The sequence below is a fragment of the Buteo buteo genome, chromosome 1 (assembly GCF_964188355.1).
Source record: "Buteo buteo chromosome 1, bButBut1.hap1.1, whole genome shotgun sequence".
NCBI lineage: Eukaryota > Metazoa > Chordata > Aves > Accipitriformes > Accipitridae > Buteo > Buteo buteo.
Window position 1 is genome coordinate 16,827,103 of NC_134171.1, and position 19,764 is coordinate 16,846,866.

General features: G+C 37.8%; 1 protein-coding gene across 2 annotated transcripts in view; it reads right to left on the reverse strand.

The window, feature by feature from the left end:
* Positions 1–19,764, reverse strand: part of FBXL5 (F-box and leucine rich repeat protein 5) — a 36,666-nt gene that overhangs the window by 2,333 nt on the left and 14,569 nt on the right. The window contains exons 3-10 of one of the 2 annotated variants that reach the window (XM_075023357.1): positions 18,556–18,651; positions 17,563–17,746; positions 15,136–15,318; positions 12,623–12,748; positions 11,517–11,665; positions 11,235–11,317; positions 8,721–9,443; positions 5,643–5,791 (exon numbers count right to left, since the gene is read on the reverse strand). In XM_075023357.1, the coding sequence (XP_074879458.1) occupies positions 5,643–5,791; positions 8,721–9,443; positions 11,235–11,317; positions 11,517–11,665; positions 12,623–12,748; positions 15,136–15,318; positions 17,563–17,746; positions 18,556–18,651 (1,693 nt within the window). The remainder of the gene's footprint in view (positions 1–5,642; positions 5,792–8,720; positions 9,444–11,234; positions 11,318–11,516; positions 11,666–12,622; positions 12,749–15,135; positions 15,319–17,562; positions 17,747–18,555; positions 18,652–19,764) is intronic. The other variant, XM_075023362.1, reaches the window with a different exon arrangement.

Consider the following 19,764-nt stretch of genomic DNA (forward strand, 5'->3'; position numbering starts at 1 on the left):
AACACCCTCTATCTTGCTCTCAACACCCTGATGATGCATAACATTGGCGGCTTTTTTGGCTGCTGCTGCAAACAGGAAAGATCTCAGAATTAGCACCGACACCTCTCTGAAATCATTGTCTCCATGTTGCAACTGCCAGCTCTGAATTCAGTTTCATGCAATAACAGTTTGATTATACCCAACCACACAGACATATAACCATACATACAGCTATACTGAAGCTCGTAAGAAGTCCTTCTGGAAATCTTCAGCACCAGTATCGTTGCTTGAGGCTGCTCAGTACCACTCAAGAACTTAGAAATTACTGTGTGCATTTCTTATACCACAAGAGCAATGGAAACGCTGAATAAGACTGATCACAGCACAGAACTCTTGCGGGCGGAATGGGGAGGGAGATCTCACCTTCCAGATTCCTGTCCATCCTGAACAGTGACCATTAAGCCCAGCCCTTTCTTCCTATCCTTTAATTAGCTTTCAGTTTTAAATTTAAACCAGTCTTATAGCAACTTAGAAGCTATAGCAAAAACTTCTAAGTGCATCATCTGAAAAGTTTATAGGTTCATTTCCTAATTTATTAGGCACTGAATTACAAATTACATTAACCACATCACAGTGAAAATTCACCCTTCTTCCTATGCTGCATTTCCTGTCCCATGTCTAGTCCTCATACCATCACTAACTTTCCTTTATAGCCTCTGATAAAGAACTCTGATGAAATTAAATACTGGGGGTTCAAACCACATCTCCTGAAATCTGCCACCCTGTATTCTTTCTTAGCATATACAGGCAATTCCCGTGATTTGGAGGGTATTTTATGCTCTTACTGCAACAGGGTAGGCACTGTCATTAATGGTTGTTTTAACAGTAAGGCTATTCGATGATAACTCATTTCATTTATGTTTTGACATGTCAATTGCTGTCCTCCATCACAGGTCATTTATCTCTATAAATTCCCTAGCCCTCCTTTGCTTCTTCTTTTTACTTTTGATACAGATAGCAAAATTCAAATGCCTTTGCTTTTGATAGCCACAGAGACTGTTTTTGTTTCCCTAGCTTTATTTACTAAAACTGACTTTTGGCTACATCTCTTTGGCTTCCTAATCTCTGATTTCCCTCGTCTTTGCTACTGACCTCAGTTTGAAAACAAAGTCCCACCCAAATATCTCTGCTTAAGTTCAAATGGCCTCTTTAATCTTGCCAAAAACCACTCTCTCCTGTTTCCTTTGGACCGTATATACAAGGTCTCCAATTCATCTCACCTCACTGATGCACCAGGTTAAGCAGCACGGTAACTGTATACAGTTCCTTTTGTATTGCCCAGTGAGGAAGATGGTCATTTCAGATCTTACAGTGGGGCTGAACCACTTTCAGAAGGGTCCCTCTCTTTCTACTGACTCTGAAGACTTAAGTGCTAGCAGCAAAGTACCTAAATTAAACATGTTTTGGGCTGGTTCATCTGGGAGGGCAAAGTTAATCAGATTCTCATCCAACTTGCCACAGTCTACATTACTGGTTCAGTTACCTCTAACCTGGATTGTTGTAATGGTCTCTACGTTCACATCTGATTACTCTCAGAAGCTTCAGGTGACCCAGAACAGAGGTCTGTTTACTCATGATGAACAGCTCTCTGTGTTTTCAAATAAAGTACATATAAACACATCTTGCAACATGAGAAAGAAGCACAGCTATTTGGTTACTCCATTTTGTTACATGTACTAGTGGAACAAAAGCTAGCCAAAGTTTCCTAGAAAGAAGTTAGGCATTTCACCAAGAATACACAACAACCCAGACCAAGACCACGATGAAAGAACCACTCCAACCAGGACAACTGCCTGCCACCACCACCCCTCTTTAGCCACTTGTTCTAGCTCTCGCCTGTGTGGCAGAAACAGTCATGTGGTCTACAGGAAGATGGATCCCTGACCCACCTAGGAAGAAAAGGGGAAGGGAAAAAAAAAAGAAAAAAAAAAGGAGGGTGCTTTCAGCTCCCCCAGTTCTTGATTGAGTTTACCAAGTAACCACAGAAAGACTAGTGCTGGCCCCCAGAAGGCAGTAAGAATGAGCTGGGAAGATGACAAAGGAGGGAAGGAAAGAGTTCTTTTTCACAGCCACCACCAGTGAGAGGCTCCATCATCAATGCTGCATACTGTATTTGATAGTAATATAGCAAAAGTAATACATTACAAGGGAATTACCAAAAAAGTGATCAAATTAAGCATTAGCTTTAAAAAAATATATAAAGGCAATATTCAATTCAAATCTGAGTTTACCAAGTGCTACTCTCTATCAGCCTTTGGTGAAGTTACACTTACAGACCTTTATGAAAGCACCTTGGTTATCTGTAGAACTTAGACTTCAAGAGTTTGGTCTCCTAACAACAATGCATGCCCATATAAATCTGCACACAGGAGTCCATAAAGCCTAACAAATTGCAAAGTCTTGGCTCCATTGCTGGAAGACAGATCAAACTATGACCAATGAACTTCTAAATGCCAGAAGAACAGAGTGAATCATAAGAATCACCACAACTTTATTTCATTAACACCCTATTTCTTTAATTACAGCACCTGAGGACTACATCATTAAAAAAACTCTAGGAACTGAATCATACTTAAAAGCTGCAAAGAGCTACTACTGCAGAAATTAGGGAGCCCCATTTTTCTAATCCTGAAGCTGACAGCACTCCAGGCTTTAAAACTGAGAATACAGTAAGGAGATTGAACACAGCTGGACAATACAGCCTATGGGGGAATATAAAATTCTAAGTGGCAAGAGGTAATTCAAACATTAAACTATTCTTACTGAGTCCAGTGTAATCTACAACCAAATGTGTTTTAGACATTAAAAAAAAAATCAGCAATTAGAAGTGGTGTATACTGATGGATTTGTTTTCAGCTGCAGCTAAGGGTTATCTAACTCCAAGTCTCCAGTGTTGAGCAAAACACAGACATAGATCCTAAACATTAGTATGCAAACCAAGAATTGAAGTCATACTAACAGTAAACAGAAAATAAATTTGGAAGCATGTGCAAATTCATGGTCTCTGCTCATAAAAACTGCAGTATATTACTGCTGTGCAACAGTATTCTGTGACCGAGACCCAACCGAGTCTGTCTAACCACAGCTGCTCTACCTTTTTAGTTTTAGTCTACTAAAAAGGTAGAGTAGCTATGGTTAGACCAGCACTTGCAATGAAAATCTGAAAACTGCAAACAAACATGCCTACTACACAAGTCCAGCAAGCCCTCCACAAAGAAAATCCAGTGAAGCTCTGTATAAGCACCCCCATTAGGCTCAGTGTTTATAGGAAAAACAATCTGAAAATAGGCTGTAGGTGAAAGTAAAGCCCTTATTTATCAACAGATGACAAAATGGTATCTTTATTATTCAAAGATGGCTAAATTCCATGCTGTTAGCTCCATTTTTGTTCTGCAAGACTGACGTGTTTTCCAACATGATCCCAGAACATATCTCCTTCCCCGAAAATAATCCCTGATAAGCTGGTGGGCAAAGAAAATTATGAAATTATTCTCTACGTGCTTACAGATCAGTAATCTTTGTGCAGCAGTTAATTATACAATCTATATATGTGCAAAGAAACATAAACAGCTTCAGATATGGATTGATTTAAATGAAACAGCTATTGCTTTCCCTACAGTTACTTTAGAAATACCAAATGATACAGAAATAGTTCAAGCTGTCACAGAAATCCTGCTGCTCACAGAGTGGACTAAGGTATTAGTTTCACACTGAATAGCCCTATCACAATGAAGTTTGAGTGAAAATACAAAGAACAGTACCTAGATAAAACTACAGGAGATTCAGTTATAAAAGGTTATTTCCTATTTCAAAATTTGGCTCAGAACACCCCTTTTAAGTTTTTATCGACTTCCTCCTTAAAGAAAACAGCAACAAACTTCTGAGATGCTACTATTTCTCAATAGATGTCAGAAGTCAGACCATTACAGCCTTATTCTCCTGTTGATTTCTTTCTACAGGAGTACTGTTCATACAAAGGCATGCGTGATACTTTACAGAACCAAGCAGAGCTTATAGGCTCACAGCTTCCAGCAGGCAGTAAAAGGAAGGAAATAAACAGGAAGAGGATCAGGACAACTTTACAGAGTAATTCCAAAAAAGTATTCTGTTTAAATATAAATAATTTCTTGAGGATATTATGGAACAGCCAAGCTTTAAAGTGGTACACTCACAGAAGAGATTCTGGCTTTGTAAACTAATACTAAGACAACAGTGTATTTTAGGGACACAAAGATAAACAGAAATGTCTGAAGACGAACAGAACATCAAGTCTGGTATTACTGACAGAAGTGAAGACAGAGGAAAAATAGTACAGAATCAGATGTAAAAGAAAAAGGCTTTTAACTGGTCTTTGAAAATATCTTTAAACTCAACACAATGCAGAAAGGAGAGTCAGTGAAGGATTTTAAAAAAGGAATCTTAAGGTTCCCGGGTTGAAATGCTAGAAGATTTTTAAAAGCTGTAGTCTGGATGGAATGGAAGGAAGTAACAAAAAGCAAGTCTCTCAGAAAAAAAAACCAGCAGTGTCAAAAAAGTGCGTAACGTAGTGCAAAAATTACGGAAGCAAAATATGATTTAATACTTTCACTTCTAATATTAGGATCCAATCCAAGTGCATCATCTTATATCAATTTCAATGGATTGAATACCCAAAGGTCAGTACAGATTTACTTGTCGTACCAAAGCTCTGGCATCCTGTACCCCTGCTGTGGCTATATCTCAATATAGATGCAAATTATTGAGCTGAATACCATGAACTACCAGGGAATATGATTTTGTTTTACACACAATTAGCTTTTATAATCCTGTGAACTCAGTTATTTTCCTCCTTTTCCGTCCCCTTCTGTTGCACTTACCTGTTTTAAATTCACACATAGAATACAAGTCACACCATGGTTCCCATCTCTAATGCTATGAATGCTTACTGGACCTAACATAATAGACTGAATTCCAGTGTGGTGAACACTGAAAAGACTTACACCATAAACATATTTTATGCATTTATCCAGATCCTCCTCCAGCTTAGATCCATCCCTAAGTTACTAACTGAAGCAAAACCAGAAAAACTAAATTACATTTTCCATAAGGACACGTGATGGTAGGATCAAAACTATCCTATACCAAAACTACTGCAATATGGGAGGTTTGCATGGCAAAACACAAGCCATTCCTTTCCTAAAATTCACCACTTTGGTACCAATCTAATGAGGCCTCTGTCTGAAGTTACGACCGTAAAGAAAACGTACAGTTACATGGTTTACAGGGAAGATACGGAGAGGGCAAGTTTGTATTAGCTATATGGACACTTACTTTCTAGCCCCTATTACTTAGGCTAAACTAAATTATGAGATACATGGACTAAAAATGCTTTCTTAGGTAATACAGAACTGTACTAGTGTCAAGCAAAAAAAACCCAAAAGAACAAATGAGGAAAAACTCAATTAACAGCTGTCACTTCATAATTAATCTGTGAAAATTAGTGCTACACAGCTAAGGAAAAAAAAATAGGGGTTTGGTGGTTCTTTTTGTTTTGCTTTAAAAAGTGTCCTGAAAGCAAACGTCGCTCCCCAGAAAAGCATCACGTCTTCATAAAAAGACATTACCGTTAATGTTGTCACAGTAGTAAAAGTGTTCGTCATTTAGAGAAGGGCATGCAGAAACTAAATCCTGCAGGCCTGCACCAGTTACAGTGAGACAACCCGAGAGATTAAGGTGTTCCAAATGCGGCAGTCCTCCTCCCAAAGTCAATGCCCTGTTAACAGACAGAAGAGAGGTGTTAAGAGCCCACACAGTATAGACTGACAAGTACTCCACTATGTTGCCAAGTCACAGACTTAACTGCATCTCATAACAAAAAACAGACCTCTAATAAACCATGTAGTTTTAAATCTGGCAGTTCTGTGCCCTATAAAGGGAGTCACCCCTGAAGCTGCATAACAGACCTGTAAAATGAACTGAAACTGACAATTCCTTCTGACAGACTTAAATGGTATATCACTTTGTTTATGAATGACTCCAGAGATGACCAAGTATTTCAAAGAACTACCAAGACATTCTTCTCCAAAACACCACTGATTCTGGCAACTCCTCCAAGGTGATGTATATTCCTCAACTCACCCTGAAAACATGACATTCCCAAGTCTGGCGTATTACGCTTCCAGGAGTTTGACTGTCTTGTATTTTTTTGTTGTTGTTGTTAAAATTATTTTGGAGTCCAAATTTGTATTTTCCTAGGACTGACAGCAGAGCCTCCCTATGCCAACACACCATCTTATTATTCAATTGGATTCTCTGTTTTTCCTCTGAGTGCACAAGTTTGCTGAAGCAACAGCCTCATGCATGTATCACACCTGAGCAATCACTCCATGTTAGTCTGCTTGCTTCTCTGTGAGCTCACAGGGCAATCACAAACATCACATTCTTCTCTGAGAAACATCACACTGCCTTCTCTGTGAGTTCACATTCAATCACAAACAAGCTCACCCCCACGAAAAAAAACCACCAGGTTTGAATCACCAAGCTGCAGATTCAAGCCAGGACATAAAACTGAAAATGCCTTCAGAGCATCACTACCACTTTCTCCTGTCAGCAGGCAGAAGTAGAACTGTTGACCACAAAACCAGCTAACAACCTTTCAATGAAATGAACTGGCAAGTGTTTCTGTTAGGTTTCATTCGCTTTCCTCAGGGCCTCAAACTATTCTGGTGAGTTCAAGAAGCACTTGTTGCAGCACACTCTCAGCTCTTAAGTACTGTCTTATCCAAAAAGCACCAGTGGGAAACCGGCACCACAACTAAACCCTTCCCATGACTCAGTGACCCTTTGGTCCTAGATTAGAGTCATGGGAAAAAAAAAAAAAAAAAAAAAAAAAAGACCAGTAACATGCAAACTACACACAGCATGACCTAATCAGCACCTAAAGGAAACTCAGCAGTACCGGTCCACTCTAACACTTGAAGAGCAACAAGCTCAAACATGAAGCACAGCTATCTGAAGCTTACTCTGAGCAAAACTAACACTGGTGAGTGAAAGAGTGTCCGAACCTCCACTACAGGAGACATTTGAACAGCTGGTACTTCTGAACATCAAATGGGGTGAAGTCTCCAGAGAGACAAATCAATGCCAGCAGTGCCTCACGCTATTTCTCAGTTGACTACAGCATACAAGTACAGGTAGGCACAAAGTCTTCGCACTTCAAGAAACTTTAATTAGCCCCAAGTGCTGCAGCATACCTGAGCAGGTGGCTGCAAGTACTTCAGCCTCATCCCATTTTCATTATGAAGCAGTAACTACATTTTTCTGACACAATACAAAATATCAATGGCAAGTATCACACACAGGAAATTTTCTAACTCTTGAAACCATCTCAATGTTCAAGTCAACTATTTTTTCTCCTCCTTTAATTGTTATATGAAATAATATTTAACATAATGTTCTGCACATACAAAATTATCATAGAATCATTTATGTTGGAAAGGACCCTCAAGATCATCAAGTCCAACCATAAACCTAACACTGCCAAGTCCACCACTAAACCATGCCCCTGAGTGTCACATCTACACGTCTTTTAAATACCTCCAGGGATGGTGACTCAACCACTTCCCTGGGCAGCCTGTTCCAGTGCTTGACAACTCTTTCAGTGAAGAAATTTTTCCTAATACCCAATCTAAACCTTCCCTGGCACAACTCGAGGCTGTTTCCTCTGATCCTATTGCTTGTTTCTTGGGAAAAGAGACCGACACCCACCTCGCTACAACCTCCTTTCAGGTAGTTGTAGAGCACGGTAAGGTCTCCCCTCAGCCTCCTTTTCTCCAGACTGAACAACCCCAGTTGTCTCAACCGCTCCTCATCAGACTTGCTCTCTAGACCCTTCACCAGTTTTGTTTTTCTTCTCTGGACATGCTCCAGCACCTCAATGTCTTTCTTGTCCTGAGGGGCCCGAAACTGAACAGAGTATTTGAGGTGCAGCCTCATGAGTGCTGAAGAGAGGGGGACAATCACCTCCCTGCTCCTGCTGGCCACACCATTTCTGATACAGGCCAGGATGCCGTTGGCCTTCTTGGCCACCTGGGCACACTGCTGGCTCATATTCAGCCGGCTGTCGACCAGCACCCCCAGGTCTTTCTCTGCCGGGCAGCTTTCCAGCCACTCTTCCCCAAACCTGTAGCGCTGCATGGGGTTGCTGTGACCCAAGTGCAGGACCCGGCACTCGGCCTTGTTGAACCTCAGACAGCTGGGCCTCAGCCCATCGATCCAGCCTGTCCAGAAATTATGTCACTATCAAGACAGGTTAAATGAGATGTTACTCCAGTTTTATAAAGTTTCAAGCATATTGACAGGCATAATGAAAAATATTAGTGAATCAACACAATTTCCTAATGAGAAATCACTAAAGATCAAAGCATTAATACTACCTAGAACAACAAATCCTCTGAAGTAAGTGTTTTTGTGAGTATGTCTGAAAGATTATTTTTTTTTTAAATCCACAGAGCAAAAGCTGGATAAAGTTTTCAAGTCTGGTACTATAAGTATTTTAAGATGCGAAGACCACTTAAGACTTACCAGAGCTTCTTCGATAAAAATGTTTCTACTGAAACTAGGCAGATTCACCCCAGAATGACCCAACAAATAAAATGAGAAAAAACGTACTGCAGCAAAATAGCTCAAAAATGCCTCCTCACCTGAGAGCACGGTCTGTGATCTGGTAACATCCAGAAAGACTGAGAAACTGAAGAACTCGTGCAGTCTCTTCATCTGTTTTTTCACTCCCAGAGTATACAGAGTCTTTTTTCTCTGACTGCTTAGTCCTTGTTGAGTTTTTACACAGTGCAGAGGACTCTGGAAGTGCTCGAATAGTTCTTAGTGCTGTCCCAGCACAACAAAATGAGTGACCGCAGTAAATCAAGTCAGTAGAAGCACAGTGCTGCTGCCACCCTCTAGTCCTTAATCCATAAATTTCTCTACTGTAGCATGATGCAGAACAATTAATATGGGATGTTGGTTCTGTAAGACAAAATCCTTCAACGTTTCTGTGTCTCCACTCTGCAGCATCTTCAATGTCAGCTAAATCATCTGCATCTAGCATCCACACATAAGCAGAATTGAAGTTTTCTGAGCTGTCAGGTTTAGTCCAATGCTGCTCACCATCTCCTCCCTCAATGAGCTTTTCATTGTTGATCTCATGCAAACAATTATACTTCTTGTTGGACTGCAGAGTAATCTCTCTGTTTTTCCACAAAGTCTTAGCATTCCTGTTTCTGCAGCTTTTCAGAATACCTCTGGTATGGTGAGTTGATATGATACCCAGTGCTCTGGAAATCCTCTCTATAGCCACATCTGTGATTTTTTCACATCCAGACAGATCAAGGTGACGTAGATTTTGACAATAACCAACTGAAGACCAACTGAAATCAGAGAAAAAAGTGGGTTGGTTGGTTGGTTTTGGGTTGGGTTTTTTTGGTTGGGTTTTGGGGGTTGTTTTTTTTTTTAGTTTTTGTTCAGAAACAGATGTTAAGGCTAAATATACAAAAGAACATTTCACAAGCAAAATACTTAATTCACAGAATATTTAAAGAAAAGACCCCAGACAAGTTAGATTTGATACTCCAAGTGCTGTATATATGCCTAGAAGTATTATGTCTAAAGAAATGTGAAGTGAATCATGACTCGGTAACAACCTATATTTTTTCCATATGCTAAGACTTAAAAGAAGTCCAAATTTGCCACTGAGACTTAAAAGTCCAAATTGGCCATACATTGAACAAATTTTTAAAAAGTAGATCAGACTGCAAACACCAAATATATACATGGACAATTTCAAAAAGCAGCTTCCGTTGTGTATAAGGCAGTTACCAAGAGCCATCTAAGTTACTATACATCACAGTTAACTTCTCAGAAGGCTGAAAAAAACTTACTGAACTCACAAATCCACCCCACCCCCAAAATTTACACCTGAGATGCAATATTCAGTTCAAAGTATTTTAATAGTTGTAATTTCTAGTATCTGAGTTTCTCAAACTTGGCTGTTTACACATACTGAAATTTCAGTGTACTTCGATCATATATCCTCCTGTAATTTCCCATTTCTTTCAGAGAGAATAGCTGGATTCCTGAAACACATTCTGTGTGGAGTATTAATTACTCCATAAAAGTGATTAGGATTGGAGATGGTAATAAAATCAGACTTTTTCATATTAACAAAACCTCACCCCTTCAGCCTTATCTTTTTCAAAAGAAATAGAAATTTGATCTACAGTAATATTATTACATTATTTGCTATAAAAGTATATAGCTGATTTAAGTGACCTTTACCTATACATAGTTAATGTTAACTATCATTTACTTTCCATAAGTGATTGCTTATATTTACAGCAAGCCCAACTAATTTTCTGAGTTACAAATTGGGTTGTTGGAAATCTAGATATATGAGGAGGAGCAAATAATGTTAAGTTTCACTAGAGATTGACAAAAGCTCACAAAGATTGATTTCTGAGCCACAGAAATTCCACAAAGCTTTTATTTCAACTAAAACTTCAACAAGCTGCAGAGGGTTGTTGCCAGCATCCATGCTGGTAAAATTTTCTATGTAGTTAACACCTAAAACTTGAGAGCACTATATGATGAAAGTGTTGAACACTGACATAGCCACTGAATTTCAGTATCACAATAAGACCTATTGGTGCAGGCTCTGCATCCATGCACCATCCCACTACATCAATGAAACTTCTGCAGGTTTCAGTAAAACTCAGGAATCCACAATTACTACACTTAAGCCTTACAACTTTGCCTACCATTTGATCAGTGTCTTAATTAGCAGTATTACAAACCCTACCAGCTATATCAGACCAAGAGAACTACCATAACTGAGTGACTCTGTAAAAATCCATGGACAATTTCAAGTTGTTAATACTAGAACAACACACAATTATTGTTATGGATAGCCACACATTGATAGGTAATACATATCCAATAGTGAAGACAGCATTTTAAATGGCCATTACAAAGTTACATGCTTCACTTGCTATTTCATTGATTTGTTACTCTGGTTTAGTTCTTAGTTATGTGTGAATCCTAAATGGGATTTCTCTATTTCTCTCTTTATTGGCAATGGACTAAGACATGTTTGAATGCTTTCCCCCCTCAAAAAGCTGGAATTTTTTTTTTTTTTTTTTGAAAGGAAACAACAATTATCTAACCTTTCAAATGCAGAGTCTGAAATATCAGTTTGAGTGAGATCCAAATATTCCAAGTTGGGGCAAAGCTCCAAGATCTGTCTAACCTGGAAAAGGAAAGGAAAATAATCAGTGAAGACACAAGCAAATGAGGTTGCACACAGTGTCAAGAGACAATGTAAGAATTAACATTCTCTTGAATTGCAATTAATTTTCACTACCCGAGTGTTTTAAACTTGGGCACATCAGTTATTAATTAGAGGTTGCATAGCCACAATTATTAAATGCCAGTTTCAAATTACATACCATTTTGCTAGACACTGCAGAACTGTAGGCCAATACTAATGTCTTCACTGAGGAGCCTACATGCTGGAGGACATTATGAATTAAGCCATGAAGTAAACGTTTTTCCATTTGTGCTATATTAATGGCAAGTGAATCTTCAGCTGCTTCTTCTGCAAAATAAAATGGAAGAGAAAGACTTAAAATGTGCTTTCAGTCATTTGGAATTCACATTGCCATCTTACATTAAACAAGTTCTTGGGAAACTAAAGCAAGCTTAACAAGGTATAAGTTTCAGAAAGTACCCTACATCAAACTTCTGCTGAATTCTAGCTCAACGTACTGCTTAAGCCTCATCTTTAAAAAATATCTGCTTGTCTTTCTGACAGTCCTGAAGAGTTTAACTCCAACAGCAAGTAAAAACAGTAAAAGTCTTAATAGAAAATTATCATTAAAGGACTTTGGATAAATATTTACTACAGATTATGTACTACTGCTCAGGGCAGTCTGGGACAGCTGTTTCCACCAACTTGCTTTATACGTTGAAATACTATCTCACAGGGCATTTCATATCCTGTGATATAACAGCTTAAGACAAATTTAAAACTAAGCCTAGAATGCATTAGGATGCAAGATGATTCATCCAAACTTCCTGAAGAGATGAAGCCTAGCTTTTACCTCCTTCCTAACTCCAGACACATGCCCATAACTCTTCACCTGCACTCATGTTTGCTCTCCCCTAGATGAATTAATTCAGCTCATTAAAACCAGCTGCCTGCTTCTCCCCTCCCTCATCCCCTATTCATCTTTTTTTTTTTTCCTCCACCCAGCTGGGTTTCAGGATGAGGTGAAGATGAGGAAAAAGAGCACTCCTTCCAGGAACCGTAAGTAGTTGCTAGACAAAACTTCCCAAGTTCTTTTTTACTGTATAAGTCTACTTCGTTTAGTAAGCATTTAATCTAGACAGAATGTAAGTATTACTAGATTTGTCATTATTTTAATGTACTGGTATCAACTATGATAAAAATCTGTATTTTAAACTGATTTTACAGAAAAGACTCAATTTTATACCATTATTTCTTATAGCTATATCCTCACCAAAAAGATCAGCAAAATCAGAATTTACCTACCAGATTCATCTATGTCAGCATCTTCATCCCATTCCTGGAAAGCACGACTTTCATCTTTTCTGTTTTTCACCCATTCCTCATCAGGTTCTGTCTCAAGATCTGCCGCAGGACCACTATACCAATCACCTACTCGCCCCCCGCATCCCCCAAAAAAGAAGGAGAAAAAAAAAAAAAAGACAAACTTCTCATCTCTGCAGAAAAAAGCAATGATAAATTCTCAGTATACTGTGACCTGACCTAAAGATATAAATGAATTTTGCATTCATCTCAACTAAGGTTGGACTGAACCTTGAGATAACTCTTGTTTGATCTATATTTTAAAGCTTCAAAAGATCCCTAGAACAGTTTCAGTATCATTACAGAACTCACAGCCTATTATGCTATTCTGAGACATGCCTGTTGTCTTTATTTTCTTAGCAGGGACCAATATGATTGCAAAAATAACAGAAACCATTATGGAGTATTTGGACTGTGTAGGTGCTGAAGTTCTTTCTGGCAGATAAATTAACCATCAACTTTTAGTATAACACATTTCCATTTTCCTCTGGAATCTCACAAATGTACAGCCAACCAGAACATATTTTATTAGCCTGTTTTTAGTCACTGCACATGACAACTCCAGGATCAAGAAATCCAAGTTCCAGAAGTAGCCTACTTACAACAGCCATAGAATACTTGATTATAACATACATATGACTCAAATCAACAGACAATCATTTTTTAGAACATCTGGATAAACATTAATATCAGCAACAGCTGCACTGTTTTAGCTAGTAGGGCATCCCCTCTCCCCAAGGGTTATTGCACACGCATTAATTTACTTCTAGTTTGGGTATATTGTAGTGTTGCGCTCTGTCTAAGCAGGTCTGCTGCCTCCCTCAGTGTAGACATGCTTAAACCAGAAACACCTTATTGTAATATCTCACTAGTGGGGGATCCTACTATGCCCAAAGCAAGAGCAAGCCCTGTTGAGTAGTATCTAAAGGAACAAGGTTTCTTATATGAGCAACACGGTGACAATGACATCCTGATCAACCAACTTTGAAGCAAAAGGTTTCAGTAACATTTCTCACCTTCTTTAACCCATCTTTATACTACATAAAAAGCCTCAGAAGCCCTCTCTGTATTAGAAGAAAAAAAAAGTTAAAAATTTAACTAAGTCTATAGTTTTATGTTCTTTTTTTCCCCCCTCTGGCAGTAAATCCCATTTGAGAAGCTTTCACCCAGTTCAGAGCACTTCTGCACAAACAACTGTAGTAGTACGGACAGTACGTCCTAAGACTAGCTTCCTGTTGTGCCAAAACCAGGTTTAGGACTAAGTCCTTTTAAGCAGTTGCCAATTGTATTTTTTGCGTAGCACTGAATTATCAAGACAACTAGATGAAAATAAAAATTTAACAATTTGAACTCTGAAACCTCTCCTCTCCACTCAGTCTACTGCAGCTCAGGGGCCAAACTAATTTTCAGTAAGATTTATCCAACCAAAAAAATTAATTCAGACCCAAAAGCCATTTAACTCCTCTCTGCCTTGCACAGATATTAGAAGCCGTAAAGGTCCAGCCAGAAAGAAGTTTTTAGCTTCTATGTATCTCAAAATTTAAATTATATATTGTTAGCATTCTCTCTTAAAATCTTAAAGGCACATAAAATACAGCTTATTCAACAGCATAGACTGTCTCCTTTTTACTCAGCGACACTGACATGGCAGCAATTGTGAAGCCTGCAATGCCATATTCCAGTGATTGTTTAACACTCACATAAATATGGACAAATACAAACAAATATTTAAAGCTGCAAACATACTCTTATGACTTGTAACTGAATACAGACTATTTTGTCTATTTGAACAGGTACTTTTGCAAAGGTTACACTTCTCAATAGGAAATTTTAATTAACAGGAGAGTTTGAGGAACAGAAGTTATTAAAAAACCACTTAGTCCTTACTGCAGAAGAAGTTATTGAAGTAATATATCTAAAGAATCAACACTAACATTCATACAGTTTGAATATAAAAAGTAAGAACAGATTGTGAGGAAATGTTAGAACTCCATTTGTTTTAAACTTCCATTCTGCTGTTATGTATTCTATTTCTACCTCACAACCTAATGAAATAAAAATTTTACTGATACAGGTGTAACAGCAGCATTTATAATTCAAATCCCCTTAGAATCTTAAATCATTATTAAGATGTTGTATTAGTGAATATACTTGTTAGCATTCATACAAGCAAACAAACCTCAGTAAAAGCAATCAACAGTTCGTATACAAGAGCTACTCATCACTTACAACCAAGACTTTTACTTTCTTAATTCTACTAGATGGAAGTCTGTTTGGGGGATTTTTAACATTTAACCAAGTTTCAGGGCACCATCCGTGCCAGAAGGGTACACCCTTCCAACATGCTCAGCTGTTAGGTTCATTGTACATGACAGTCTATACTAAAACATTCTCTTTTATACTCAGAAATTCTGGTAATTGACATGCTTTCAAAGGAAGAATTAAATTTAACTTACCTCTGGCCCAGCGAACAGGGTAGAGATGTTTCCAGAGAGATCCAGTTTTAGCCAACTGTGACCATTCAGTGCTTACTTGACTACACTGACATAACTCTTGGGGGTTAAGGTAACTGAAAATGGTCAGCATGACTTCAGGAGGAAGATTAGTAATATTTGTGGTGTGCCCTGTTACTTCAGTTTCTGAAATATAGAAAGTGTGTGTTAAGTAAAGCACAGCCTCAGAGCTTTAAATAATAGTAGTGGAATTCACATTTTTACTAGGGCAATGAAAAAATGGTGTCTGAAAAAATTTTAAACAATTGTTTGACAAAAGAGTTGAAAAAAAGAACGGCTACTGCTTTGGCTTTAAGAAGCTTTCACTGTAATAACACCTTAAACAACAAAAACCCCCAAACAAACAAACAAAAACCAGCTCAGTTTTGTTTACCATTTTCTCAACTGGTTAGTTTTTTCCAACCCTGACTCCCCAAAGGTCCAAAAAAGCCCTGGACAAAAGTAAACTGCTGCTACTCAACCACAGCAAGATGAAAGCTGCTGTAGATGAAATGCTTTAAAAAAATACCTTCTGTCATTGATGATATATATACCTGCTTTGTCACATTCCCAAGGAAACAGTACTAGCACACATAATTTACCAGCTGGGACCACTCTCACTGAAAGCACTCAACCTCTTGACTGGGACACAGCAAGAAGTCATGCTTAACTCTTCGCAGCTGTCTCATTTTATTTCTAGCTTTAACTGCTAGCATAGACAATGAATTTTAACTTCTGAATGGTGACAAGCCATTCAGGTTGCAAAGTAATACTAAATATTATGTTAGAGACTAAAATTTGACCACTGTAATTAATACTTCAATGGACAGCAGCAGAAACCATGTCCAATAGCTCTCCCTTATCACCATAGTACAGAGCTGCAAACTATATAAAATAAATTCAGTGCTTTAATTAGTGGGCTTTTTGCTGTTTTAAGAGAATTTTTAATGTTTTAAGGACAATTTACTTGAGAAAAATATTTCTAAAATAGTTTTCAGGAGTACTTAGAAATAGCAGGTTTCACAAATTAGTAGGTCTTTACTTTTAAAATTAGGACACAAAGTATACAAGACCTAACAGCGAGACAAGCATCAGGTTTCTTTTTGCAAATAAGCTTCAAAAGTGAGCATAATGTGAACTTTACCGTGTGATAATCTATTGCTACTTCAAAAAAAAATATAACTGAATACAGTTTCACTTGATGAATCAATATATTTATTCATACACCTGGCAAGTCGCTTCAGGTAAACTACAGAGAATGTCACACTAAAATGCAGTTAAAACTGCACAGGACTGCAAGCTGTGTTATTTTCTTCCTTTTTAAAAAAATGGATGCAGGACACATACTTCCCACTCCCTAAAGTCTAGAACACAACCATTGCAGCACTACTACTGTCCCAAAACTGCTGTTCCAGCTAGACTTAACAGCATATAATGCCATAAGGCTAATTCTGTCACATTCATCTGTTCAGACTCAGTATTTCACACCATGGACCATGATCTTTTCTGAAGGCTTCACCTGGAGGGCAAAAAAATGACCAGTTCAGTAGTTCAGAGAAGTCAAGTTTCATCAAAAAAATCTGACTACAGAGTAGTTTTTCAAGTTTTTCTAATGAGAGCACCACATCTTACCAACACCACAAAGTCAGTTCATGAAGGCTTGCTCTACTTACAGTTTCACACCCCAGTATTACACTTTTGGTACATTAATTCCCCTTCTTTGGGGCATCAAGTCTTCTTTGTTAGTTAAGAGTGAAAACTGTAAACACGGGCAACTTAGGCTGATTCAACAGTCATAAAACAAGCCTGAAGTGCACTTTAGTAGTTATCCATTTATTCAAAGTTTCATCAGGAAAGGTAGTTACGGATGAACGCAAATTAAATATCTACTTTCAGAATGCACGTTTCAGGCCCAGGGAAGTTAGGTAGTGCAGCTGGGGAAGGTGAGTAGCTTTTAATTTGAAATATTGTCAATTGACTAACTATTCTGTGTTATTAAACCATCAACAGAAAAGCTTAAAAGCGGTCCTGAAAACCAAGAATTAAATGCAGGGTCTGCAAATAGAAAATGTAATTTCAATGGGAAGTATGAAATTAGAAGTAAATTATAATTTCTGCCTGTTTATTTTATCAAATATTACCATAGGAGAGAAGGGAGAGGAAGAAGGTTGAGAACACGTAAACAGTGAAGTACTATCTACATTACAACCTGCCAAGAAGCCTGTATCAAACAGTGAAGTTCCTGAAGCTTCAAAACTGGTTTGAAGAAATTCACATTTTATAAAAACTATTTTATCTGCCTGCACATAACCTGAGGTATGTCATTGGTGTGGCTTTTTTAGATAAAAATTACAGGTTGAAAATTACTTTAACTTTAATTAGATGCTTCACCTTGATCTGCCTTCTCGTCCACAGAATACTTAAAGACCTTCTGAAGCTCTTCTGCTTGATTCCACTTACTGAGACCTCTGAATTCTGCAGCCTCCTTCTGTGAGCAGTGCTGTGCAATTACTTTCTTCTTAATATCTTTCAATTCTTCATAAGTAAAGTATTCCATCAACATTGGCTGAAAAACCTAAAGCAAAAGAAAAAGGAAAAAAGTCTGGTGCTGACAGAGATAGTCAATAATGCTACACAGACCTACCAACACAGAATTTCCTGTTTCAAATTCTCTCCAAGTAAAACATGTCATACATTAAGTGAACCTAAGGACAGGACCATGGAAGTTTTGAGTTCTGACCCTCTGCTTGCCAATGGAACACTGCACAATCTCAGGCAAGCCGATTAACTCTTTTCCCCAACAGAAAAGGGAAGTGATTAAAGTTACTTAAACTATATAACTTGTTGAGGTACTCACACAGAAGGCAAAGTGGCAAGGAAGAAAAACATAAGAAAAGATTTCTCTTGGACAGACTGCAGAAGATTTACTCTCTCCAGAAGATGCTTCCCAGTTTTTGGATACCCATAAATCATCAGACTGGCAGTACTAGTCTACGTTTCAAATATAGGTCACAGGCTGTTTGGGAGTGTCAGTTTGAGTCATAAAGCACTGGTTTACAGGACTTTTCTTCCTTTAAGTTTTGCTAGACGTCCCCTTAAATAACTACCTGCTGCAAACAAATCCCAGCCCTAGTGGACTTCTGTTATCAATTTTTCAAATCACCAGAACTTCATCATAAATTTTCAATATATTCACTATTTCATGAGTGTGTCACTTTGCAGTCAGAGAACAGAACAATGACACCACAGTCCTGAATGCAAATTGGCATAGTAATAAAAACAGAGAATTGTGAAAAAAATGAAACTCTAAGCCCTTTGTCTCTGTTCAGTCATTCCAAACCCCAAGAAAGATCAGCATAATATTTGAGGAAAATTTTTACCTACCTCCTCTTCCTCTTTCATATGAGGAAGGAAATCCCTGGTAAAGGCTTCCAATCTCTCCTTCAGCTGTTTCGCATAGTTTAGCTGTTCATATTCATTCTAAGAAGAAAACAAAAAATTAACTATTACCTAATCTTGTCCATTCTTTCAAGGATTGAATTGTTAAATAAACCAGTGTTTCAAAGTAAAGCCCATTATGTCTTCCCCATGCATGCAGCATGTTTGCTCTATTTCATGGTAAGAATGTGTTCACTTACAAAGTTTCAGGACACACTGACAGTCTGTACTGGCCTGTTACTAGGCAGAACAAAGTATTCCCTTCCTGTCTAATTCCAATTTATTTTGTTATCATAGATATGAATTAACTTGTCTAATCACATTTTTACTTTGGAGCAAAGACTGAAGTCTGCCAATCTACAGTCTGACCCAAGTTCAAAGTAGTAAGAGTAATCTAAGTATATGCATGTTTTGCATAAGAATTACTCTAGGATACAGCAGTTCCACTTCATCTTTTAACTGCATACATTTTTATGTTAGTTATTCTACAATTATAGCTTCCCAATTATAATCAGAATTTATAGTCAGACATGCTCTATAGATACTCATTTAAGAGTTCTTTCAATTTCCAAAGTAGAGATGTAACTGACTTCTAAATGTTAAAGCTAGACTAACCTCACCTATCAATTTGTTAGCTTGTTCTCTGTGCCAGTAATAAGAAGCTGGTTCTGAAGTCTGCCCAGTAATTGCAACATACTTAAGTTCCTCCTAGCTCTTACAGTAAATGTTGTAAGTTTTTCTTTTCGAACTTCTATAACATCAAGAAACCCTGACTATTACAGAAAAAAGCTTAAGCCATCAGTTTAAATTAAACTAACCACACTCTAAAAAAAAAGTTAAACAGTTAACATATCTAAAGAGAGCTAGAGAAATCAGTTTTTCCACACTGAAGAAGTGAAGTAACAGAATAACACTAGCATCCTATCAGAGAAGGTATAACACAAAGCCAAGTGTTAAATTTCCCCCCTCCTTCACTTTCCTTCATTTTCCAATTCATTAATGGAAACAACTTAAGACAAATTTTAAAGTTTGATATGCACAGGGAAAAAAAACCTATTTGCAGGATTCCCAGGTTAAAAATAGATAATAAGGATAGTAAAATGGAATCAATCAACTGCATATTTAGTATTTTTCTTACTGAAAATATGGACCATG